Source organism: Bos taurus, chromosome 11 (genome assembly GCF_002263795.3).
Source record: "Bos taurus isolate L1 Dominette 01449 registration number 42190680 breed Hereford chromosome 11, ARS-UCD2.0, whole genome shotgun sequence".
Taxonomy (NCBI): Eukaryota; Metazoa; Chordata; class Mammalia; order Artiodactyla; family Bovidae; genus Bos; species Bos taurus.
The window spans coordinates 72,864,857-72,892,237 of record NC_037338.1 but is presented as its reverse complement, the minus strand read 5'-3'; the positions used below and the strand labels follow the sequence as shown (position 1 = coordinate 72,892,237).

General features: G+C 50.3%; 1 protein-coding gene across 1 annotated transcript in view; it reads left to right on the top strand.

Annotated features, from left to right (window-relative positions):
• Positions 1–12,704: 12,704 nt before the first annotated feature.
• Positions 12,705–27,381, top strand: part of KCNK3 (potassium two pore domain channel subfamily K member 3) — a 36,586-nt gene continuing 21,909 nt past the window's right edge. The window contains exon 1 of the mRNA XM_002691458.7: positions 12,705–13,045. Within this exon, the coding sequence (XP_002691504.1) occupies positions 12,763–13,045 (283 nt within the window). The 5' untranslated portion in view covers positions 12,705–12,762. The remainder of the gene's footprint in view (positions 13,046–27,381) is intronic.

Sequence of the window (27,381 nt, the reverse complement as noted above, 5' to 3'; positions counted from 1 at the left end):
GCCTCCCTCCTGGCAAGTGACTAATGGGGGTGCTGATGAGCAGGTCAGTCCAGGACAGCTTGGTGCCCCCACCCCCTAAATCCCACCTCCCTCCTCTTTCCTGCCAGTCTGATCCAGGGAAACCAGCTGTCCTCAAGCCACATCTGAATCAAGGCTGTTTCTCCTCCCCGCAACAAACACCCAAAGGCTATGCTTGGCCCAGCAAGGCCACTGGTTGCGTCAGTGCCAAGACTTCTTTTCAATGACAGACCAAGGCTTTGGTCTGATTACATGGGCACTGGCCATCCGAGACCACCCAGGCTAGGGAAAGCTGGAAGTCAGGTGGTCCCCACGGTCTGCTCCAGCAAGGCCATCCTGCTCTCAAGCTACAGTCATGAAAATCAAAACAGAGAGAAGGGCCGGATTAGAGAGGGAGACCTGGGTTCCAGCTGTTGTTAATAATAACATTCTTATCTTTTTTCTTTTTTTAAATTGAGATATAATTGACATATATATATTACATCTAATGATTTGATGTATGTATATATTATTAAATGATTGCCACAGTAAGTTTAGTTGACATCCATCCACCACACATACTTATAATTTTTTTCCTTGTTATGAGAACTTTTAAGATCTCCTCGCTTAACAACTTCCAAATCCACATTAGAGGGTTGTTAACTATAGTCACCATGATGTACATTATACCCCCAGGACTCATGTTACAACTGGAAGTTTCTACCCTCTGACCATTTCACCCACTGAGCCTACGTGCCACCCACTGCCTTGGATAAACACCAATCTGCTCTCTGTACTTGTGAGTTCAGTTATTGTAAGATTCTACATAAAAGTGAGGTCATATGGTATTTGCATTTCACTGTCTGGCTTATTGCACTTAGCATAATGCCCTCATGGTCTATCTAAATTACTGTAAATGGCAGAATTTTCTTCTATTTTATATCTTTTTTATATTGTATATATACCACATTTTCTTTATCCATTTATCCACTGATGGATGCTTAGGTTGTTTCCAAATTTTGGCTGTTGTAAATAATGCTACAATGAAAGTGGGGGTGCAGATACTGTTTGAGATAATGATTCTATTTCCTCAAGATTAATATGCAGAAGTAGAATTGCTGCATCACATGGAAGTTCTATTTTAATGTTTTTGAGGCACCTCCATACTGTTTTTTCCATAATGGCTGCACCAATTTACATTCCCACCAGCGGTGCAAGAGAGTTCCCTTTTCTCTACATTCTTATCATCACTTGTCATCTCTTGTCTTTTGGATAATAGTCATTCTAGCAGGTGTGAGGTGGTAGCTCATTAAGGGTTTGATTTGAGTTTCCCTGGTGATTAGTGATGTTAAACATCTTCTCATGTACTTGCTGGTTCTTTGTATACCTCCTTTGGAAAAAATGTCTATTCAGATCCTCTGCCCATATTTTAACTGAATGCTTTAGCCTTTTTCTATTGAGTTGTGTGCTTTTTATATATTTTGGACATTAACCCCTTACCAGATATATGCAAATATCTCTGCAAATATTTGCAAATATCTTCTCTTATTTCATAGGTTGCCTTTTCATTTTACTGATAGTTTCCTTTGGTATACAGAAGCTTCTTGGTTTACATTCTCACCTTTTAATAGAATTAATTAATTACTCTCAGTTTCACATTCATATCTCACTTGGAGTCCCCCAACCACTATGTGAAAGAGCCTACATGGAAATGGCCCTCATTTTCCTGTGCTGTAGAGGAGGAAGCTGAGGCTCAAAGAAGGGCCATGGCTTGCCCAGGTCTCACAGCTGGTCACTGCAAAGCTCTCCTGCATCCTGGTCCTCCCCACTAGGCTGCCCACATGTTGAGTTTGGATCACATCAGTTGCTTAGTACCAACCCAGGATCCTAGAATGTTAGTGCTGGGAGGAACTGATGTTTAAATTCTTCCTCAACATTCTTGGAGAGAGTGTGGAAAAAAAGGGAACTCTTCTACACTGTTGGTGGGAATGTAAATTGGTACAGCCAGTATGGAGAACAGTATGGCGATTCCTTTAAAAACTAAAAATATAGGAACCATATGATACAGCAATTCCACTCCTGGGCATATATCCAGATAAAAACATGGTTCAAAAAGATATAAGCACCCCTCTGTTCATAGCAGCACTATTCACAATAGCCAAGTCACAGAAACAACTTAAATGTCTATTGACAGATGAATGGACAAGAAGATGTGATTTATATACACAATGGAATATTACTCAGCCATTAAAAAGAATGAAATAATGCCATTTGCAGTGATATGGATGGACCTGGAGATTATCATACTAAGTGAAATAAGTCAGACAGAGAAATACAAATATCATATGATATCACTTATATGTGGAATCTAAAAAAAAAAAAGTTATACAAATGAACTTATTTACAAAACAGAAGCAGATACGGACTTATGGTTACCAAAGGGGAAGGATCGTGGGATAAATTGGGAGTTTGGGATTGGCACAGGCAATAACCAACAAGGACCTACTGTATAGCACAGGGAATTCAGCTCAATATTCTGAAATCACCTAAATGGGAAAATAATTTGAAACAGACTAGATCCATGTGTGTGCATAACTGAATCGCTTTGCTGTGCACCTGTAACTAACACATCGTCCATCAACTACGTGCTGTGCTGCACTTAGTTGTCAGTCGGCCAACTCTGTGCGACCCCGTGGACTGTAGCCCACCAGGCTCCTCTGTCCCTGGGGATTCTCCAAGCAAGAATACCGGAATGGGTTTCCATGCCCTCCTCCAGGGCATCTTCCCAACCCAGGGACTGAACCCAGGTTTCCCACATTGCAGGTGGATTCTTTACCATCTGATCCACCAGGGAAGCCTGGCATAATCAACTATATGCCAATATAAAATTTAAAAAAAATTTTAAATACATAAAAAAAAATTCCCCCTCAGCATTCTGACAGCATCCAGGTATCTCGCAGGGAGTTCTTCCTCAGGGAAAGGAACCAGCGCAGATAGAATAGACGCTGTCAGCCCAGGGACCCTCCTGTCTCCATCTTGTTTATCACCCCCTCACTTCCAGGGACCTCTTCTCCCTTTCCTTACCCCACTGACATGACCCAGCTTCCTCAAAGAATCTGGAAGCCAGATTCACTGTCAAAAAAATCTTGTCTGGTTTTTAGGGTACACATATTTCATTGAATTTCTAGAGGCAAAAAGTTCCAGGAGGGCATTTGTAATGTATTTAAAAAATACATTATTTCAGCTTTTAAAAAAGAAAGCCTGAATAATTAGACCCTGCAGCATATATTTCCATGTTTGAGGATTTTAAAAATTCTCTTCTAGTGGTCAACTCATTTTAGCCTGGACTAGAATCCAAACCAGGTAGACTAGATAGACTAACATCTTTGGGTTGTTTTTTAGTTAAAACCATTTCATTGAGATATTACTGACATACACAAAAGCTGTACATATTTAATGTATACAACTTGTTGCATTTGGAGATAAGTATACATACATCTATGAAACCATCAGGACAATCTATGTTATAAACATATCCATCACCTCCAAAAGTTTCCTCCTGCCTCTTTATCCATTTATTATTATTATTTTTTTTTTTTAAATAAGAACACAGTGTTAGATCTTCCCTCTTAGGACATTTCTAAATATACAGATCAATATCGAGATGAACTCCAGTTTCAGACTTGGACTAGATCCTTCCTGGTCCATCCTTCTCATCTGACAGATAAGGAAACTGAGTCTTGGGACAGAGAAGCAAACTCTCCAGTGATACTCAGGTCCTTGGTGGCAGAGCCGAGTATCAGTATGGGTCATTGAGTCTCCATTCAGGGCTGCTTCGTGGAGCTGTAGCAACATAGCAGCCTGAGATCTGGGCAGCCCCCGAAAGGGGCCAGGGGACCACTTTCTGAGCAGCCCTTGGCCTGAGACAAAGCCCAGCCTTGAGCCTCCGGCTGCTTTGATGTTCCTACTCACGCGTGTGTCTGGCTCAAACGGCTGTCCCTTTGGACTGCTGCAAGGGGCTGATTAGATGTAATTGCTTTGCCTAGAGCGAGCTATCTGCTTAATAGAATCAGTCCCCAGTAATTAGCCTGCCAGAGGCTCATTTCCCTTGCTGGAGCCCTAGGGCCTCTAGGCCCTTACTCCTACCTGTAAGTGTTGGGCCTCTGCATGATGCAGGTATATGTGGAGGGGACTTGGGCTGGGGATGGGCAGGGGAGCTGAGAGAAAGCAGTGCTGTGAAGACTCAACAAGAACCCCAGGTCCAACCCTTCCTGGGGCCAGGGAATTGTAGCCTTTCCAGCAGTGTCAAAGGGCCTGGCACAGAGGAAATGTTCCATGAATGAACTACGAAGTGCATCTAGTCCAGCCCCCAAACTCAGTACTGTCAGCAATCAGGTGACAAAGCATCTCTTGCAGGCCTACCATGAGCCAGCACTGTACTAGCTCCTTGGAGTCTTCTGAAATAGCCTCAAACCCAAATAGGTGATGAAGATTAAGACGTGCATCCTTCCAGTTACAAAATAAGTGAGTCATGGGTATGAAATGTACAGTGTGTGGAACATAGTCATAATAATGTAATATCTTTGGTGACAGATGGTAACTAGACTTATTGTGGTGATCATTTTGTAATGTATAGAAAAATCACCGTTGTACACCAGTAACTAACATAGTGTCACTGGTCAATTATACTTTACAAACAAAATCATAGAAAAAGAGATCAGATTTGTGGCTACCAGAGGCAGGGGGTGGAGGGAGGAGGTATCAGATGAAGGCAGTCAAATGGTACAAATTCTCAGTTACAAGATAAATAAGTACCAGGATACAGTATGCAACATGATAAATGATGGACACTGCTATATGTTATATACAAAAGTTGTTAAGAGAGTAAATCCTAAGAGTTCTCATCACAAGGAAAAAAATTTTTTTTCTTTTATTTTGTATCTATATGAGATGATGCATGCTCACTACACTTAATGTGGTAATCATTTCATGATATATGTAAGTCAAATCATTATAGTGTACAACTCACACTTACGTAGTGGTATATGTCAATTTTACCTCAAAAAACTGGAAGGAGAAAAAGATTAAAAAAAAACAACTCTGAACCCAAAGGATAAATCAGACCATCCCTGCATACCTTCATTGACCAGGAGCTCATTACATCTGGGCAGCCCATTGCTTCTGCAGAGATATAGAGAATGTTCCATCTATTTTGAGCCGAAAGCTCTTTCACTGGAGCATTTCCACACAGATCATTGGCCCCTCCTAGGCCACCCAGAACAAAGCTAATTCCTCCTCCATGTGACAGCTCACATGTCCTCTGCATCTTTTTTCCAGGACGAACATCCCAAGTTCCTTGGTTTTGCTGTATACATCCTGCAGGTAAAGCCTCTCGTTAATCTGGCTGACCAGCCTGGAACCTGCTTCTGGTCATCAGTTCCTTTCTCCCAGTACGGTGAGGAGCCCAGCTCAGCCCAGCTGAGTCAGGACCACAGGAAATGGGACTCCTCTCCCAGGAGAAACAGCTGCGGCCCCAGGCAGATCATGACTCTCTACCCAAGGAGCGTCAAGTTGGCAACCCAGCCCCTCCACTGGGGCTGACATCTAAAACGTGCTCACTGGAAACAGTCACCTCCATTGCCCTCTCCCCCACCTGGATGAACACACACACACACACACACACATTGCCATGCATGCTCACGGACTCCACTCAATAGTCACTGGCTGATTAATCATTGCAAGTGCTGTTATAATTATTGTGTTTGGTGCTGAGAACAGGCTGCCTCTGCTTGCTTCTCATAAGCCATAAACCTGCAAAAGAGGATTTTAAGATTTGTGAGGCTGTTGACTAGATCTCCAGGCTTACTTTTTTCCTTAGCAGCAACAGAGAATTCAGGTTTGTCAGAGATACAGGTCATGGCCACTCCAGAATCTCTACTGAGGACAGGCTTAGGGGACTTAATTCTAACGATGGGAAGGGAGAGAGTCTAGGGCACTTGCCTTGCCGCTAAAGGCTTGCGGGTCAGGAGAGTTGGGCTCGAGTCCCGGCCCTGGCCCGGCAAGCTGTGAGGTCTGGAGGTACAGATCCCCTTGCCAGGCCTCAGTTTCCTTATCAGCACTGTCCAGGCTAAGGTTTCCTCTAGTTTTAATTGTTCTATAAGACTTGGCCAAACAGAGAGGAGAATGAGAGTGGAGGGGAAAATGACAAGGGCTGGCAAATAGAAGAAGGAGGGAAAAGGAGACCAGGCCTGAAATTGAAAGTCTCAGGCTCACAGCCTCCTTTAGACACACACACACACACCAGGCTGGAGAACAGAAGCTGGTTTTCTCCCAGATCACACTCTCTCATCACCTGCTGGCCTGCCTAAGACCCTAGTAATGTAGGGGAGGTGAGATGTTAAAAGGAGAAGGGAAAGGGAGAGAAAGGGGGAAATTAGTTTAAAAAAAAATCAAAACAGTGAAACATACAAGCAGCAAAAACAGAAAAGTGAATCATACTGGCATTGGTGAGGACTAAGCAGGCCAACTCATGCACTGCCGGGGAGGGTGAAAACCAAGACAGCCACATAGAGGACAGCTTGGTGGTGTTTCGGGCCTGCAGTGGGCACAAGCACCGTGACACTTCTGAGTATGCGTCCCAGTGGAAATTCCCTAAGGACACACAGGAGGATATTCATCTCTGCGTGATATTCTGAGTGAAAGAGGGAGACCACCAAGAAGGTTGTCTCCAGAGACTGGGATCTGTCCAGTGCGTGGGTGTCGACTTTGGACTGAGACTTTCTGCTAACTGAGGGAGCAAGCCCGTCCCCACAGCATCGGCATGAAAACTGGCTGGTTCTCACTCTATAAGCAGGACACCCGGCTCTATGTCTGAGCTGGCCACCAAGCCCACTGGGACAGGACTGAGAACAGAGCCAGGTGTCCACCTCCAGGGGTAGCACTCTCCCCCTAACAGCTCCCAGAGCCTCTCCTCTGTGAGCAGCTGCCTTTTGTGTTTGGTTTGGGCTTGAGATGTTAAACAAATAGTGTTTCTTGACAAACGCAAGCCGGCTGCACTGGGACTGGTAATGCTCTGTAAATCCAGACTAATCCTTCATGTCTCTCCCTACAGAGGCACACCAAGAAACACCTCGGTCCTACCCTGGGTGCCCTGAATCCCATCAACCTGCCCTCAGGGGCCAGGATCCCTGGGGCAACTCTCCGTGTCAGCCACCTCCCGCTGCTCCTGGGTCCCCAGGTTCCTCCTCCCCCTTCTCAGCACCACTCCTCCACCCTCCTGCCCCAGCTTGATGTTGAGATGGCTCCGGACACCCCTTCCTACAGTGGACCATGGACTCCAGGCCCTGCCAACCCACCTAGCCCCACCAGGGCCACTTGGATGGCTGGAGGAGTGTCTCCAGAGCTCCGTCTGTGCCAGGGGCTATACCAAGCACTGTGGAGCATGCAGAGGACTAAGGCCAATCAATCCCTGCCCTGCAGAGCTTAGGCCTGGTCCAGCCAGAACTTCATGGCAGGCTCTGGTCCAGGTAGTAATTGATAGCACCAGGATTTGAACCCCAGTTTGTCTGACTAGGGGTCTGCCCCTTCTCCCTCTTCCTCAGCACCCACTGCACAGTCCTCCAGCCAAACTGGTCAATGAAGGGGGTCTAGAAAGTGAAAGAGAGGGCTCTGGGCCCCTCATCCTTCAGACCACATTCCCAACCCTTTGAAAGTGAAAGTGTTAGTTGCTAAGTCATGTCCAGATCTTTACGACCCCATGGACTGTAGCCTACCAGGCTCCTCTGTCCATGGAACTCTCCAGGCAAGAATACTAGAGGGGGTTGTCATTTCCTTCTCTACCTTTTAGAATGAGCATTGTTAATCACAGGGCTAGACCTGTCATTAGCATCATAGAAGGTCAGAGTGGGAAGAGCCTTCTCAAGATAGTCAACACTTTAATCCTATAGAAAAGGAAACTGAGGCACAGAAAGACAAAGTGACTCTCTCGAGTCTGCCAGCTAGTTGGTAGTAGGGGGCATCACTGGGACTAAGTTCCTGGACCTGGGTTCCCAGTTCAGCCCCCTCCCTACATGCTTCCTGGGGCTTCCAGACTCTCAAATTTATCTTTATCCTCTTCCTCTAAGCCAGGCAGGGCTCGCTCCAGTCTTTGAAATATCAGTGTGGAAAGAGTCACAGAAGCAGATTACCCGGGCTTTTCTGCCCATAGACTCTGCAGTCTATGTCCCTGGCCTCACTGCCAGTTTCTATCCCAGCAAGCAAGGATGCTTTAAGCCCTTCACTTCGTACTGAGTCCACATGTGGGGAGACTCTGATGTGTAAAGTACAGTGCTCCCATTCCGGGAGTTGTAGTGTGAGTACAACTCCCCGCCCCCCGCCCCAAGGAAGATAATGAGACAGAGATGAAGACAATGTCTACTTAGTTGAAGCTTACATAGGATCCTGCGAAAGCACAAAGGAGCCAGTGGTTCTGACTGGAGGCAACTGGGGAACGGTTCGTTCAGAGTATGGCCTTTGAGTTGGGTCTTGAAGCCTGAATAGGAGTTCAACAGATAGATAATAGAGGGGACAAGGAGGTACCAGCATCCCAGCTGATCGGAGCCACGTGAACCAAGAGTGAAGCATATAAGTACTTGGAAATGGAGGACCTCCCTGGTGGTCCAGTGGTTAAGAATCTGCCTTCCAACGCAGGGGACGCAGGTTTGATCCCTGGTCAGGCACCTAAAGTCCCACATGCCGTGGGGCAACTAAACCCACACACTGCAGCTATTGAGCTTGAATACCTCCACTAGAGAGAGACCCGCACACCACAACGAAGAGCCCGCGTGCCGCAGCTAAGACACAGCGCAGCCAAAATATAAATAAATGCTACACTTTAAAAAGTAATAAGGTGATGCCCCCTTTTTAAAAAAGAAAAGCATCTTTGGATGTGCCTAGAGCTTAGGAATGGGGTAGAATATAAATCTGGAAAATAAGCACAGGAAACTCTACTCAGTACTCTGTAAGAGCCTATAACAGAAAAGAATCTAAAAAAGGTGGTTATATGTATATGTATTACTGATGCACTTTGCTGTGAAAACCTGCAAACTGTCACATTATAAATCAACTATACCCCAATTTAAAAAAAAAGGAAAATAGTATGTGTGTGATATTTAGTATATAATAATACGCAGCAACTAATGATAACTAAATTTTGTGCCATTCATCCTAACTTTGACTGTCCTTTTCCTCACAAAGTAAAGTCTTAAAAGCAGTGGCTGTACCCTCTTTTCATCTGATTCTGGGAAGAACTAGGGAAGCAGAAGCAGGCCAGGAAGGTCATGGGACGTTATAAATGAAGGGAACAGACATGCCCTGATCCAAACCCCTCCATTTATGGCTGTGCAAACAGACGCCCTGGGATGAGTGACGGGCCCACAAGCAAGCAGGTGGCAGAGCCAGGACCCCAGCCCAGGTCTCTCAGCTCTCCACCCTGTGTTCTCTGTACTGGACAGGATTTCAGAAAATCCTTGTACAGAAGACTGACCAGTATAAATTTAAAGGATATTAAAAAATCTCTCTTGCTGGCCCAAAGATTCCTCCACCAGAGTCACCAACGGATTGAAAAAAAAAAAATGCAAGAAAGTAGAGAAGCCATAGCTGAGCGGTTTTTATCCTCTACAACAGACTGGATTGACAGAGGTGCTTTCTGACACTTGACCTTCAGCAGAGGGTGGCACAAATTTGTCAGGGGGTTGGAGGTACAGACAGATCAGTCTTGGGAGTCCTGGACAGAAGGGAATGGGCTAGGCATTGAGGCCTTAGGCCCAATCACACCCAGGTCGAGGGCTGGCCCAAGGGACTCCTGCCTGTAGGTCCTGGAGGGTTACTCAGAAACTTTAGCTGGTCCCCACTCCTTAAAAGAGGGAAGGGAGGAAGGGCAGGAGGAGGAGACCTAGGCTGCCCTCCTGGGCTCCAGGGGCACTGGGTTCCTCTGTTGGCAGGAGTCCTGTCTCAAGCATAATGGGAGGTAGCAGGAAAAACCCCAGCCATGGCACAGATATCCTGGACCCCATACTCACTACGTGACCTCAGTTTCCTCATCTGTAACATGAGAAGGTTGGGCTAGATGATCTCTAAAGGTCTTTCCGGTTCTGAAGTACTGTGAGAACAAGCTTCATCATAATTAATAATAAATGCCTTGCCCCTAAAGAGAGCTTTTCCCCTTTTCCAAAGCTCTTTCCCTATAACATCACCTTTCCTCTGCACAGCAGTCTGGCCTGGCAGCCAGAGGTGAACAGACCGTGGACACCTAGCCTTTCACACTGAAAACCAGACCTGGTGAACCACTTGCTCCTCTAGACTGGCTTAGGGGGAACTGGCTTCTGGGGTGGTTAGTTACGTAGAACCTAACTTGTGCCTCCACCCCTGGGAAGCCAGGAAAGGCAGTACTTTTCTTCCAAAGAGCCAGAAGATGCCAAGAGGGAAATTCTGCAATAGGCTGAGTTCAGGGCCAAAGGGGCAGGACCAGAAAGTTTGTGGCAGATCAAAGAACCTGATACAACCCAAAGAACTTTGAGGGGAGGTGCAGGGGACAAAGTCCAGTCAATAGGGCCCTCCTATCAGGCTCTGGTCAGAGACCCAAGTCTTAGGGGAGAAGTTATACAGCCTCATACTGTCTGATTTGCATGCATGTCAGCCTCTTTGATCCCTTACAACAATCTGTTCAAAAGGTAGTATAAGTAGCTATCCCATTTACAGTGGGGGAAAAAATGAGGCTTGAAGAGTTATGGAGAAGAACATGGGCTTGGGAGGCAGAAGGAAGGCTCTTCCCAGCTGCATGCCCTTGGGGGATTCTCTGCACTGCCTTTGGCCTCAGTTTCCTCATCTATAAAATGGACAGAACTATTTCTTCCTTTCAGGATTGTGGTAAAGACTAGAGATAATGAATGTAACAAGCTTCATCTGATACACAGCAGATGCTTGATACATACTAGTTGAATGAATGGAGGAAGGAAGGGATAGGTGTGTGGCCTTCCTGGGAGAAGCTGTGTAGTGAGTGACCCACAGTGACAGTCAGCCCAGGATGTGGGTTGATGGTACTCCCGCTTGTGGCTGGCTGCCTCCTGAACCCACCCTGAGTCAAGGGCCCTGGGGCCTCTCCCATGTCTCTCCTCGTGGCCCATGCCAGGGTCCTGTGAAAGACTTTTTGACCCTCCTTGGCAGCGGAATTTGCATTCCAATCATTCTGCTCACTCAGCCCATCCAAGTCTGGAGTTGTCTGGAGCTAAGCAGGCTTGGGATCATCTGCTGTGACACCTCATCGAGGAGATAAGGAAGCGAGACTCTGAGAGGGGCAGTGACGCCTCGCCCGGGTCCCAGATCCTTCGCTCCTCACCGCCACTGCACCATGTTGACAAATGAAAAATCTAAGGCATAGGAGGAGGTCTCTTGACTCCTCCTCCAGGTGGTCAGGGAACCTTCTGCTCTGGGCCCCTTACCTGTCCTATTCCAGCTAGATCCCAGTTCTGTGGGGATGCCCCATGGTGGTGTCCAGTGCCATCCCTGGCAGCCCAGCCCGAGCCCAGCCTGGTCAGCTGGTGCAGGACAGAGGCCTTAGATGTCAAGCCTGTCCCTGAAGGCCCCTGGGGAGCGGAACAGGGCACCTGGGACTGGGTGCCACTATCCCAGGCTACCAGCATGTGCTTCCTCATCCAGTTCCAGGCGCTGTGCTAACCCAGGAAGGGACACATTTCACGAGAGCAGGGCTTTCCCTTGGGTGTTGGCCCATGCGTGCCCTGGTCTACAGCTGTGCCCTTCTGTTTCTAAGACAGCCAGCAGCTTGGCACAGGGGAGGGCCTCTGGCCTGGGAGGCGGGAAAGCTTGGCTGAGTCCAAGTGCTGACGCCAACTCACCGTGTGCCCTCACACGTCACCGGACCTCTCTGGTCTCCGTTTCCTCATCCACATAGTGGAGGGCAGCACCGCAAGGCCCGGGGTCCAGTCCAGCTAATCCCTGTTGTGACTTTGGTGGAGGGATGGGACTGGGGTGGGGTAAGGGCTTGATCTACCCGGTTCCTTTCCCCTTCCCTTCCTTTTCCTTTTCTGTGGCATCAGTTCATCTCCAGCTATCCAGGTCTCTCTCCCATTTGCCGCTCTTTCCGTTTCCGTCTTTCCCTCTGTACCTCTCTTCTCTCCCTCTGTACCTCTCTCACTCTGTATTTTTCTGCCTGCCTCCTCTTTTTCTGTGTCTCTGAGCCTCCCTCTGGTTTCATCTCCTTGTCCGTCACACCCCCCTCTGCCTCTTTTTCCTCTCTCTTCCTCTGTAGTTATATGCGTTTGTCTGTCTACTTATCTTTCTCTGGGTCTCTTCCCTCTCGCCCGCGCGCTCTCTCTCTCTCTGTCCTGCCCGGTCTCTCCGTGGCTCTCCCGCTCGCTCCCCCTCCCCTCCCCCTCCGCCAGCCCCCCTCCTCCCTCCCTCGGCGCGTCTCCCCAGTCCTTATTTGGCTGGGCGGGAGGGCTGGCGGGAGGAGGCGGCCTGCGGGCGGGGGGCGGGGGGCGGGAGCGGGGCCGGGCGGAGGAGGGCGGTGGGTGGTGCTGAAGGGACAGCTCCGCGGCGGCAGCGGCGGCGTTGGCGGCGGCCGCCCCGGGGCGCGCGGAGTGGGTGCCCGGCGCGCGGAGCGGCGAGCGCAGCCATGCCCCAGGCCGCCTCCGGGGCAGCAGCAGCGGCGGCCGGGGCCGGGGCGCGGGCCGGGGGCGCCGGGGGGCCGGCGGCGGCCCGGGCGGGACGATGAAGCGGCAGAACGTGCGCACGCTGGCGCTCATCGTGTGCACCTTCACCTACCTGCTGGTGGGCGCCGCGGTCTTCGACGCGCTCGAGTCGGAGCCTGAGATGATCGAGCGGCAGCGGCTGGAGCTGCGGCAGCAGGAGCTGCGAGCGCGCTACAACCTCAGCCAGGGCGGCTACGAGGAGCTCGAGCGCGTCGTGCTGCGCCTCAAGCCGCACAAGGCCGGCGTGCAGTGGCGCTTCGCCGGCTCCTTCTACTTCGCCATCACCGTCATCACCACCATCGGTAACTACTCGCCGGGCGGGGGGCGGGGACCAAGGGGCTGGGCGCCAGGTTCTGGGCGAGTCCGGAGCCGACTGGGGCTGGGGAATTCCCCCCGGAGAGGGTCTAGGCGCAGAACCCCGCGCTCTCAGAAACCGGAGTTCAGCCTGGCGTGTCTGCTCCGCGGGGACAAGGCTCGGGGGAGGCGTCGAATCCTGGCTCCGGACTTGACTCTCCGGCAGGGCCAGCCCTAACTTGTCCCTGCCAGGCTGCGAGAGGGCCCCAGGGGACTCTGAAGTGTGTGAGAGGGGCAGGAACGGCCGGCGGAGGCTGAGGAGGAGGGGTGTGGCCGGGTCGGGCCCTGGAGCAGGGCGCCGAGTGTGAGTGGTGGGGAGCGCTGGGCTCCACCGTGTTTCTGCACATGGGATCTCGGACCCCAGAGTGTCCACACCGGCTGGGGCTCTAGGGAGACGTTTGGGTGCAGGTACTTGGCACTCCGAGGCACAGCGGGCCACTCGGGTGTCTGAAATACTCCATAACTGTGGCTATGAGTACTGCTTGGGGTGTGTGTGTGTGTGTGTCCACGGGTGTGTGCCCAGCTCCAGGAGTTTAGGCTTTGCCAGCCAGTGCCTTTAATTTTCTTAGGGCAGCAGAACTGGTGCTGGAAGCCAGATCCAACCCTGTCTGCCTTCTTTACTGCTGTCCCAGGAAAACAGTCACCTCATAGGAATGGCCCCAGTTCCCTTCTTCCAGCCAGGGCGGACCATGGTGTAAGAGGCCACACACACTCAGGGTCTCTCACAATATAGGCACAGGTGCACACACAGGTACACACACAAGCGGATATCCAGGAAAGAATCTCCAGTGAGGCCCTTGATGTGCTGTTCAAGTGTTCAAACAGGAATGAACACCGTGTCTACCCCCAAGACTACAATTCCAGCTCAGCTCTATCACTTTTCCCACTATATGACCTTGGGCAGGTCCCTTCCCCTGCCTGTCTCAAGTTCACCTCCAGACAACAAGGGGTTGGCTGAAATGATCTCAAGGGCTCCTCCCAGTCCACCTTCCCCCAGAGCTCATTGGGATGCTTCCAGGAGCTGTTTCCTCTGTCTTTCTCATTCCTGCTTCTCTCCCTGGTCCCCCTCCTAACCTTGGCTGAGCTCCCAGGGGCTCATTGCCATTTGGCATGGCCCATAACAAGATGGCAGTGTTTTCCTGGGAGTCAACAGGAGTGGAGAGGGGTAAAAAGCAGTACTGGACGCTGTGCCTGCAGTTTGTCCACTGCAGGATTGCCCTGAGATTCCGCTGCTGTCTGGAGACCACAGGGATCTATGCTACATGGTTTCTGGAAGATGAAGGAAAGGACCCCAGGAGTGAATGTGGCCCAAGTGGGGGCACTTCTGCTTCCTGCTGATGCTGGGAATTTGGGGCAGGTTGGTCAGACTCTGGTCTGCCCAAAGAGGAGCCTGCTTTCCTGGGAAGGACCAGACTGGGTTTGGTTTGGGGTTTCTTCCCCTCTCCCACCTCCCAGTCATCTGCCAGGGTTTCAGGAGCGTTGAACATCCTTAAATCACCCCCTTCTCTCTCCATATATCTCACCCTTGGTGTATGCCTCCATCTTTCTCAGTACCCTGGTCCCCAGCCCCACAGTAACTTCCCACTGACCTCCTTACCTCCAGCCTCATTCTCCCTCAGGACAAGCTCACAAAGATAATGCTACCAGAAAGAATTTCCCCAAAGCACAGCTGTGACCATACTGATTCCCTTCTCAGAAGCCCTCAATGGCCCCCTGCTTCCCCTGCAATCCATAATCCCATGCTCCTTATCCCAAATTTTAAGGACCTCATGCTTGGCTCCAATTTCTATGTCCAACTTAATTTCTCACTTCTTACTGACATGATCTCTTCACTGCAGCCCACCTGTCCCCTGAGAATACCTGAAGTGTGCCTGTATGGTTTGCCTTTTCCTCTGTCTTCTATTTATCTTGTCTAAGCTAACCTTCCAGGTCCAGTTCAAACCCCACCTCCTCCTTGAAGTCTTCCAGAGGATCCCAGGCCACTGCTCTGGACGACTGCAGGACTTGCTGTCAGGAAGACCTGAGTGACACAGTGTAGGCTGCTTTGCATGGCTATTTACATTTCAGGAGGAGTATTTCGTCTCTTTAACCACAGGAGGTGTAATTAACCTCCATGTTGGTAGGGCCCTGTGGTTCCCATCTTTTTGCTCTTAGTGCCAGCACAGTACCCAGTAATACACAGGAACACTCACAGAATGCTCTTGATGGGTTTAAGGTGTGCAGACATGAGAGGGCATCATCCTTCCTCCTCTCCCGTTCCTGCCATTCTCCAAAGTGCTTGTAGTCCTCACCAAGAAAGATGCTAAAAGCTGGGGGCAGAGGCAGACAGTGTGGTTGTGGTGATTATTTATTTATAAGGTTCTTGGCAAGAGGAGAGAGCATCAGAGCACCACCCTAATTCTGTGGGGGCCCCAGACTGGCACTGCCCACTCTGCCCCACCCAATGATTCCTGGCTTTTTGTCACCTCTCACTCTGGCTATGCCACCTGGCTGGAAGCTATCCGTATGGGCTCAGGTCTAATAAAATTCTCTGTGGGCTGTGATCAGATGGTTGGAAAGGGCCCTACATCAGACTGATCTTGACTCAAAACCCAAAGGCAGCAGTCTGTGTCCACTTGACCACATTGGGGACCCAAATAGGTCTCCTGGGGGACCAGGAATCCTACTGGAATAGAATGACGACAAAATTTCTCATTCATTCATTCATTGTGTTAGTGTTCACAATGTGCTCTCATCTCATCTCTTAAGTCTCAGCCTTCATAGCTCAGGGAAGTTTCCAGGGCAGGTAGTTAGATCCCTTAGTGTAGATGAAGGCATAGAGGCTCAGGAAGGGGAAAGGACTCCCCCAAAGTCACGCAGCTGGTGAGCAGTGGAGTTAGAGCAAGAAGCTGGGACTTCTGATTCAAAGCCCAGTGTTCCTTCCCCTGCCAGTTTCTTGGCTGCTTCCTCTGCCTCCATATGCCGTGAAACCCAGAGCCAGCTGGGACTGGCATGGCCAAGACATGTTTAGTGATGCCAGCTCGTAGGGTGGTCATGAGCAGCCCTGATTGGTTGAAGGTCAGCAGGGTCTGAGTTAGTCATTCACCTGGTTAGTCACAGCCTCCAGGAACTGCAAGGGTTCCTCCAGCTCCTTCATCCCTAGTCTTCCAGACAGGAAACCCTTCCTTTGTTGGGCCCTAAGTTCATCAAACACAAACGGAAACACTTTTCTGGGAAAGCTTAACCTCTCTAGCTGTTGAGTCATTAGACTCCTCCGGGGCCCCAGCCTCATCTATTCATAGCCCAGAGGCTGTCAGAGCAGGAAGGGACCTTGAGATCAGCTGGTGCCACCCCCTTTTTCTAGTGAGAAGAAACCAAAGAGGTGATGGGAGTGGGGTAGCCAAAACTGACTCCAAGGCCCCTACTCCTCCCACTTGCGCAGACTGCTTCTTTGTTAATATTATTATTATTTACAGCACCAACAGCAACAATAATAATGCCAGCCACCACTTATTAACTACTCTTTGGCAAGCTTCAGTCGTGTCCAACTCTTTGTGACCCTATGGACTGTAGCCCACCAGGCTCCCCTGTCCATGGGATTCTCCAAACAAGAATACCAGAGTGGGTTGCCATGCCCTCCTCCAGGGGATCTTCCCCACCCGTGTATCAAACCCATGTCCCTTGTGTCTCCTGGATTGGCAGATGAGTTCTTTTACCACAAGCACCATCTGGGAAGCCTCACTCTGCCTCTTTATTTATTTATCTATTTATCATTATTAACAGCAGCAACAGCAACATTAACAATGGCAGCCATCTCTTAATAACTCCTCTTTGGCAAGCTGTATACATTTCATTGGAGAAGGAAATGGCAACCCACTCCAGTATTCTTGCCTGGAAAATCCCATGGACAGAGGAGCCTGGTGGGCTGCAGTCCATGGGGTCGCAAAGAGTCAGACACGACTGAGCGACTAACACACATATATTTCATTTGCAGTCCCTCATTCAATTCTTTCACCAGCCCTTCAGGATGAGCATTATTATCCCCATTTCTCAGCAGAGGAGCCTAAGGCTCGGGGTGTCAGTGACTCACCATGGTCTTGTGACTTGAATGTATGAATTTAGTGGAGCCTCTCTGATTCCCATGCCCTTGGGTTTTTTGCCAGTTTTTTCTCTGTTTCAAGAACCCAGCCCAGGCCTTGTATCTTGGGGATGCTAAGCAGCCAGGATTTGTCTCTTCCCCCTGGCAAAATCTCCCGAGAAGGAGAGGGCCTCTTGCTCCAGGATGCTACTGCCAGCCTCTGCTCCCTGGTGCCGGGATCCCTGACCAACCCAGACCACGTGTCACAGTTGTGTGCACAGGCCCTCCTGGAGGCTGTTATGGGCTCACAGGTGCCCGTTCTCTCACTGCAGGTCCCTGGAATCCTTGTGGCTCTAAGACAACAAGAGACCAGGTGATTGATTAGCTAGTGAAGGTAGGATGGAAAACCTGTTCTCCTTTCTCCCCAGCTTCCAGCCTGTTCTCAGCAGGACACAGGCTCCTAAGGCTCACCACATGGCCTGGGAATCCTTAGATTGTGAATTCAAGCAGGGGGCTCATGAGAGAACCTGAACTTCTTACACCTTTCCAAGAAGGAAGAAAATACAGAAGTGACCTACCACCCTCCAAAATCCCAGAGTCCTCAATAAAAGTGTGAAAGGAGACATTAGCAGTCATCCAAACACCCATAGAGGTGAGTGACTTGCCCAAATTCACATAGCAAGTTGCAGATACAACCCTCTGGATGCCCAGAGTAAAGATCTCTGTATCACCCCAGCCTGTTTTCCTCATAAGCCCCTGCATCATTCTATCTGCCTCTCACTTGGTTATTCCCAACCTCTCTTGACTTACCATGGGGATGGAGGGCTAGCTCAGCCGGAAACAGTTCTGCTGTCCGCTGTCAGTCGGTCCTTCCATCCTTCCTGCCCATGGACCACCCCACTGCTTCGACTGCACAGCCTTTCCTGGGGGTGGTGTAGGAACATGGGTGCCTGGGTTCATCTGTCAACCCCCATCTCCACTTACCACCTCCACCCCCTGCTACTAGCTACGTGACTTTGGACAAGTTACTTGGTCTCTCTGAACTTGTTTTGTCATTTACAAAACAGGAGAATAATATCAGCCTCCTAGGATTAAATGGGCTAATGTAAAGGAAGTGCCTGGTACCGAGTATATACTTAATAAACAGTATCTACAGTTGTAAGTGTTATTAATATTATTGCTCGTGTATGATCCCTTTTCCTACAGAAGGGAACTGCTCTGTTTCCCAAGGATTACTATGACTGCAGCTACCCCTACTCCTTCCTAACAGGTGGGGACAGTGGGACTGGGAACCAGAACCTGCCACATCCTTCCCTTCATCCTCCTAATTCCATTCCCCCAAACCAGCTTCCCATGTCCTTGCTCATGCCTGGAGTCTGCCTGATATCCAGGCTCAGGGGCCATGCTCCTTTCTATGAGCAGACAGACTCTGCAGCAAACCAGTCAGGGAGAATGAGGAGACCCCATCCTAGACTGGAACAAGGAGACAAAAGTTCCAGTTCCACTAAGCTCAGTTGCTGGTCCCCTCTGGCCATCAGTTTCTTCATTCACCAAGTGGGTATATTTGATCAGAGGTCCTTCTGGCTATCATGCCTCCTCCTGCAGTCCAATTCCCACACATCGTGGTTGGAGGCTGGAGACATGGAGGGCGTGTGGGCAAGAATGGGACAGAAATAGAAGACACAGGCCTGGCCATACATAGTGTGGACAGGACACACACAATAAGTATTTTCAAAGAAAACATAAACAAGCACAGATGAATGTAGTGCAAATCACTGCCATAAACAGCTTTCAGCTGGCAGCACAAACGGTAAATCTGTGAGTTGATTTTGTAATAAAAAAAAAAAAAGTAAAAACTATTTCCCTGCCGACAGCCAGCAGCCAGGGAAGAGACCCAGCTCTGATTGAGATGGTGATGGGTTTAGGCAAACCTTAGCAGAGACCCAGGATGGGCACTCCGTCCCTCCCACTCCATCCCCACCTGGATACAAGGAACTGACCTGTGTCTGTAACATGTCAGGCACTCTCCAAGGTGCTTCTTACCACCTATATCCCCACAACTACCCTGTTAGGGCAAGCCTTATCCTTCTATTATGATCAAGGAAAGCTTGGAGAGGTTCAAAAATTGGCCCAGGATTATACAAGTATAAAATGACAGTAACAGGGCTTACACACCCAGGGCTCTATCTTTTCATGGAATTATGCAGCTGCCTGCTCCCCACGGAGCCTCTGCCCTCCTCTCTGTAGGAATCTCACAAATGGTGGAGGGTGGGTACCAGGGTCACTCAGGGCATTCAGCTGTGACCTCAGCTTCAGGATATCATGACCTCAGGACTGACTGAGCATTTAGCCCAGAGAGAAATCAGAATGTTAGGTCTCTCATTTAACAGTGTGGAAACTAAACTTCTGATTGGAGGAGAAGGGAGCCCTGTTTCCTGACACCTCTTTCCCTGTTGTTCACCCCCTCTTCACTTCCCAGGCTCACAGAGAACAAAGCAGGCTGCCAACCGATCTGTCCTGCTTGCCTGGAGTCCCCTGCTGATTCCCCTGTTAGCCTCTGGTCCTTGGAGAGTGCATGACAAATGGCTTTTTGTGGCTGTCGAAAGAGTAGTCACTGGCCCAACTGATGTGACTGGCTCCCAGTCTGTCCACACTTCCCCGTTGTCCAGAAACTGCCCATACTCAGGCGGCTCCCAGGTGGCTCAGGAGACCTGCCCCTCATCTGGAGCCACCCCACACTGCTGCTGCTGCAGGCATGCCTTTACTGTCCCATTTCCAGAGCTGGCCTGTGGCCCCTGGGATTCCTACCAAGCGGGGCCAACATCCCAAGCTTCCCCTTCACCAGAGTGGCTCCTTACCACCCCTGCTTCCCACTCCCACGTCCTCCAGTGACACACAAGGATGCCTTCATGAGGGAATCATGTGGATGCAGGGAATACAAGGCAGGAGCCTGGCCTGGGAGTAGAAACTAAGTTCTTTCTCTCTCTTTAGACAAATTCTTCTCTCCCTCTCTCTCTCTCCCCGCTACCCTCCTACTCATGGGAGACACAGGCATGACCCTGGTGGGCCTTGGTCTCCCCATCTGTACAGAACAACTGTTCCCCAGGGGAAAATGGAGAAGGCTTGCTCAGCAATTCAGAATTATCTAGGTTAATACTTCCCCAATGGTCTTCTTTGATAACTGGGTTGACCTTGTTTAAATGCAGATTCTGAACCAATAGGTCTGGAGTGGGGTCTGAGTCTACAATTCTCACAAGGCCCCCAAAGGACTGCTGATGCTCTTGACCCACAGTCTATGCTTTGAGTAGCAAGGATCTAAATAACCTGGAGACCTGACTTCTGAGGTTAGCCATGAGTTAGGGACTGTGGTTTTAAGAACAAGGTTGTGTAGGACTGGAAAAATCCTTAGGAATCTGATCCTGGAATGTCAGAGTCAATGGTCTCAGAGCTGGTAGTCTCTCCTCTGAGGCTGGGGCAGGGCTATGATTCACCCCAGAAGCAGCTTCAGGGTCACCTATAGCAGTCAGGGATCAGTAAGAGAAACACAAGCAACAGGGGTTATATATTAAGAGAAGGATTGCAAGGAATTGGATTGCACAGTGGTAGTGGCGGGCTAGGCGAATGAAATCCATAGAGCAGGACATTGGAAGGACAGGCTGGAACTCCATCCAGCTTGGGCTGAAGCTACCGTTCACAGGCAGAGTTTCTTCTTCAGGAGAGTCTTCGTCACCTTTTATGGAATTTCAACTGATTGATTCAGGTCCACCCAGTAATCTAGGATAATCTCCCTTAAGTCAACTGATTATGGACTTTAATCACATCTACAAAACACCTTCAGAGCAACCTCTGGATCAGTACTTGATTGAAAAGCTCAGAATCTTAGCCAAGTTGACTCATCAGAAAGATCATCATATACCTCCCATTTATCACTCTGGGAGCTGCAATTAGTGACTTTTAAGGTTCTTGCCAACTCTGAGATGCTTTGATTCTTGATCTTCAAAGGGGCAGCCTGGAGACTTAGAGAACCCAAAATGGGACTCATCATGTCCTAGGGACTCCCAGACCCTCTGGATCACCTTCCAAACGACACTGACTTTAGCCTTCATTTTAGGTTTACCAAACTTCATTTTTAGTTTACTAAAAATTGTTGAGATCTCCTGAGATCTTCTATCAGACACTATACCAGGCTCTAAGAGAACAGAAGGGCTTCCCTGGTGGTTCAGACAGTAAATAATCCACCTGCAATGCAGGAGACCTGGGTTTGATCCCTGGATCAGGAAAGATCCCCTGGAGAAGGGAATAGCTACTCACTTCAATATTCTTGTCTGGAGAATTCCATGGACTGAATTCCAGCAGGAATTCTGGCAGGCTACAGTCCATGGGATCACAAAGAGTCAGACATGACTGAGCTACTAAGTACACAGCACAAGAGAATAGAAAACTAGATCCAGGTCCTTCCCCAAGGAGCCCCTGGTCCAGTGGAATTCTGAAACCACAAGATGAATGGTTATATATGGGGATCCTCTTGGTCCAGGGATCAAACCCATATCTCCCACACTGGCAGGCAGACTTTTTTTTTTTTTTAATCACTGAGCCACCATAGAAGCTCAAATGCTAGTGGAGAGACTCAGAACAAGAACCTCAGAAGGCTTCCTGGAGCAGGTAGTACTTGAAGAAGGCTTGAATGAAGAATGAGAACTCTAGCAGGTGAAGACTGTCAGTGAGAGAGTTCCAGGGTAAGGAAGAAGCATGCAACAGGCTGGGATCATAAGTGTGCCCTGGGGAAGGTGTAGGGAAGCAGTCTTAGAGGGGGCCGAGTTCTGGACTCTTGCAGGCGGACTTGATTTGACGGGCACTGCAGGAAAGAAGTGACAGACCCAACCTGTGTTCTCCCACTGGATCCTGACCAGGGATCAGGATGGGATGCCCCTTTGATCCTAATTGAACCACCAGGTACCTCCATCATGCCAGTTGAACCAGTGGGTCACCTCAATTGAACGAGCTGAACCAGAGGGTAATGAATCCTGGGATTCATTACCTGAATCCTGATTGTCTGACTTCAGCCCCACCCTGGTCACCCAGCAGACCTCAGCCAGCCCCCATGAAGTGCTTTTACTTCCTCCCCTCTCCACGCTTCCTTTTCTGGGGCAAAAGTCTGCTCTGAAGCCTAGGACAAACGCAGGCTTATGGATGGTGTTCAGGGGACAGCACTGAGCTGAAGGAGATAATATTGTCACCCACTGCTATGTGGACATTTTCTGCAGAGACCACCCCGGGGCCCTGTTCCCAGACCCCTTCATCTCTGCTCGAGGCTCCATGGCTTGGCATGGACTCAGTGTCCCTCTTCAGGAATGTGCAGGGCCTCTCCTGACCACAGCTCCAGTGCAGAAATAACCATCCGAGAAACATCCGGAGAAGCGCATTCCAGCCCGCTGGCCACAGGACTGTCTAGGGGCTCTCTTCGGAGACCCAAACTGTCAGGCCTTGGTGAAAAAGCCCGGAGAGAGCGACCCCAGGCCTCACGGAGTGCTCTTAGTTCCGTGCACTGAACAGGATGGAAACCTGAGATTAGATGAACATAGAGTGGTGGTTCTTAAAAATAGCCAGTGAGTGAGCCAGACGCCTGGTTGGGGGTAGCTCAGGCAATCCACCTACTCCCCCGCCCCCCGTTTGCAGAGGGAGGACAGGGAAGATGGACCCTGTGAGCTGAGTAGAAAGCCTGTCCCCGGAAAAGTAGTCGTTTAGAGTCAGAGCAATGGGCGTCCAGGCCCTGCCCCCAGGAGAGAAATCATTAGGCCTAAGCTAAGCCCAGGAGGCTGGTAGTTTTAAAAACTCCCCTGGTGAGGGGACTCTGAAGCCAGGTTTGGGAAGCACGGGAGAGAAGAGAGCTTATTTGAATCAGCATTCTGTACTCGGAAGACTGGGCCACTTGCCAGCCACAGCTAGCATTCTCTTTCTGGATTTCCTTGGTACTTGAGAAACAGTCAAGGGGCAGCTGAGGAAGAATCTTTGGAGTTCCTGGGGTGAGCCAGGTGGCAGTGACACTATGGGTCAGTGGATGGCTCCAGGAGAAGGATGTGTCCCACTCCCCCCAGAGAAGAGGACTGAGAGGGTCTCAGCGGGAGTCCTGGGACAGGAGGTGGCTCCTCCGTGGCTTAGCTCTCGAATGACCCTAGGGAAGAGGATCAGCCCAGAAGAGCCCCCTCAGCTCTGTGAGCATCTTTCACCCAAGAACAGATACCATCTGGCCCAGCTGAGCCAGAGTGAGCCCATCTTCAGCATAACCCTACATCATCGATTTTCTACCAGGAGGGTCAGACAGAGAAAGACCCCTCCGGGGCCCACCTCCTGGCGGGGCCAGAGAAAGAGAAACCTGGACCCAAACTTAGTGGCAGCCCCTTTCCCTTGGGTGCTGTGCCCAGCTCTGTGCCCCAGAGTCCTAAGCACTCATCTTCCCCAGGCACCAAAGAGGACTTGATGCCCCCTCTCTGCCCCTTAGGATCATCCACCGAATTCATGGAGGTGGGCTACATGTCGTTTCTTGGAGCCGTGACTGATGACATTGCAGAGCTGAGCTAAGGAAAGTAGGGGACACAGACCCCTCCACTGTTGCTCTGTTCCTACCTGGCTATGAGAAACACAGCAAGTCACATCCCACCCTGGCCTTGTTTGCAAGGGACTGGGCTGGTGGTGTCTGAGCCCTTATGCTTGGACTGTCTCTGCTCCAGCTCAGCTAGGACCTACTCCAACCCCTGCACTTCCAACCCTTCCTGAGATGCTCACTACCCAGGATTATGCTCTTGTCCCCACTTCACCCCGTGATGGCTGAGCCCTGGAGGGACTTCCTCTGGGTCCATTCCCAAGAATAGAGCCTTGTACAGGACCTCCAAGTCACCCCTTTCTGGAAAGAGCATTTCTGACTGTGGCTGCAGCCTTGCTTATCAGCAGAGCAAGTCCACTGCCCCAGCCCCTGGGACAGCTGGAATGCGGGAGCCTCCCATCCAGAAAGGGGGGGGGGGCCTGCTAACAGCTGGCAGCTCCTACAGTAGTCGAGGATGGGATTCAGGAGGGAGCAATGATGCTGAGAGCAGGCTGACCTCAGCCAGAGCTCTCGGGCAGGAGGGTGGCCAGGAGAGAGGCTGAGACAGTCTTTCCTGTCAGGTTGCCTCTGGACCTGAGCTGGTCCTACAGTCCAGACCCTCAGCTAGCTCAGAGGCTTCCAGGGCCTTAGGAGCTAAGGTCCTGCTCACAGACCAACCTTCCACACCCCACCTAGACCTGTTAGACCTCTGAGCGGCTGGGGTGAGCCCCATGGGTCCTCACAATGGTTTGCTATCTCAAAATATCCATGGAACATTACACGATGACCTGTTATAGAGCATACACAAGCCAACAAGCACCTTCCCCAGCCTTTGACTGGAATGGCATCAGGTCTGGGTGCTGATGCCAGCAAGCTCATGCCCCATAAGGGCTCAGCTTGGCAATGGATGGCATTACCACAATTCCTGGGGTCCTTTGAGTTCTTTGAAAATCATCAATTCGGCACAGCCCTTCTCTCCTCCAGATGAGAATACTGAGACCAGAGCAGGGTGCAGGGGGAGAGTCCTGCCCCAGCCACCAGCAGTTCAATATCAGAGACAGTCCTCAAACCCAGCCCTCTTGACTCTTTCCACTCCCTTGGCACCCTTACAGTCATTCCTCCATTCTCTTTCTTTTTCTGAGCATCCTCCATGTGTTGGGCACCACTCCAGGCCCCAGGGACTCAGCCCTGGTCCTCATGGTGCCTACATTTCAGAGGAAGCAGATAGTTGATAAAATAAATTATGTGATTACAAAAAACGTCATCTCAATGGTGACAAGTGCCAGGAATCAGTAAAACAGGAGAATGGGGTAGAGAGCGATGGAAAGGAGGGATGGACCATCTGGGGAAGCCTTCCAGAGTTCCATATGTTTGAGGAACAGGAGCATTAACAGCCGTGTGGCTGCAGCACACTGAACAAAGAGATGGAGGCATGGGAAGGGCTGGATCCCGCAGGGCCCTGGAAGCCATGGTCAAGAATTGGATTTTACTTTTAAGTGTCACTGGAAAGTTGTAAGCGGGGTTGTGGTGGGATATGACTTAAAATTTTCACCAGTTCCCTCTGGCTGCTGGAGGTCAGCTGGCTGTAGTATAAGAGGGAAGCTGGGAGACCAGCCAGGCTGCAGCTCAGTAACTTAAAAAAGAGAGAATAGTGGTGGGTAGGACTCAGGTGGAGATTGAGAAGACTGCAGAGAGAGGTGGATGGAGGATGTGTTTTCAAGACAGAGTTGGCCTGACCTGTTGATGGATAGGATGTACGCACTGTGGGGAAGGAGGGAGCCAGAGGGCTATGGGAGTGGGGGGAAGGGAATAATCAATGGTAGTCTTTGACCTGAGCAACTGAGTGAAGTTACCTTTTACTGAGCATTTACTGAGATAGGAAATAAAATCCAGAGAGCAAATGTTTGTTAATGAGATGAAATTCCAGACTTCTTGTTTTAGACACAGAGGTTAATTTTGAGATGCTTATTACAAATCCATGACAGGAGTTAGACAGACAAGTCTACCAGCTCAAGGGAGAGGTCAAAGCTGAGATATAAATTTAGGTCTTATCAGATGGAAATAATATTTAGAGTCGGGCAGCTTGATGAAATCAACTGGGGAGAAGGAAGAATGAGAGAGAAGAGCCCAGCACAGACCCTTCCTCCAGCAGTGAGGGGTAAAGCAAGGAAAGGGACCTGCCAGGACACTGGAGGGATCCTGGGGAGTGTAGGTTCCCAGGGCCAGGAGGCCTTGTTTCAGAAGAGAGAGAATTGTCGGCTGAGCCCACTGCTACTGGGTGATCAAGTCAAAAGACCACAGAGACAACCAGTGTGTTTGACCATGTGGTGACCACTGGGGACACTGACCATGAAAACATGGTGTAACATTCAACAGCTTGTTCCTGGAACGTGGGAAGGAAAGAGTGGTAGGGGCATCCACTCTATCTGACCAGCCTGAATTGGAACAGAGGGGCCTGATTCCAGGAGAAGCAGGGAGAGAACAAACAATATCCCAGCTCCCCATTTTTAGACCTTTTCATAAATGCTTTACAAAGCTCCTGCAGAGGCCCATGAGGTAGTCATCATTATGTCCATTATGCAAATGAGGCCCAAGGTCCAGCCAGATTATTGGCTCAGGGCACCCGGCCAGGGACCTGAGTCCAGGCCTGTCTGATCTCAAAGCCCCAGCCCATCGTGTAGTAGCCCCCTCCCCCAACTGCCTCTCTGCCTGCCTCTCCCCTGTTGCTCCTTCCCTCCTCCCCTCCCATCCATCCTTGTCCTTTGATCATTTCTGTCAGCTTCCAGCAATCTTGGCTTCTGCCTCCCTCCGCCAGGAAAGCTCTGCTTTTTCTCTTTGATCCCACACGACTGTCCTCGGCTTCAGTCTCTGCTGGGCCCGGTGTCCCATCCTCCCTGTTGCTTCAGGATGTGCCGACAGTAGGGGGGATCTGCAAGAGTTACCAGTAGCCTTGCAGGAATGGAGCCTTCGGGATGGGAGCGTGGCTCCTGCTTTTCTGACCGCCACTGGGGAAAGAGCCTGGGGGGTTCTTTGGGCCTGACTGGGCTGCAGACCAAGCCCTCTTGGCACTGAAGATCCAGAGATGTGAGTTCACAGGCCAGAATGCCTATGGGAGTAGCCAGGAGGGGCCAGCCAGGAGGGCCATGCAGTCTTACCCCAGTGCACAGAGATGAGTCTCTAAATTCTTCTCTGGGGACTGGTTCAGTGGTTAGTGGGGTTCAGGAGTCCTCAATTGGGAGATGTAATTGGCAAAAACAGCAGAGATGAAGCAGGGCCGTCAGGAACCTCAGAGTCCCTTTTGGAGCCAGTCTGGTTCCAGTGGGAAGACACGGGTGGGGCCCAGGACTCTTGTTGGAGCTCTCTGCCCAGCCTAGGTGCTCCCCTCCCTCTATTGCGTCCCCATCCAGGTCAAGATGAGAGAGGCTTCCCAGGAAGCCCAGAGCCACCTCCAGCTCCTACTCTCGGGATTCTGAGGCCCTGTCTGCCCCCCAGCTGCTCTGGGAGGTCCTGGTACCCGGGCCCCACCTGGAAGAGATGAGCAGAGGGGACCCAACACATGGAACCATGGGGCTCAAGTGTGCTCCCCAAAGCTCTGCCAGGGGGCTGCAATAGTAATTAGCTCCTCACATGTCCCCCAGGTTATTTTT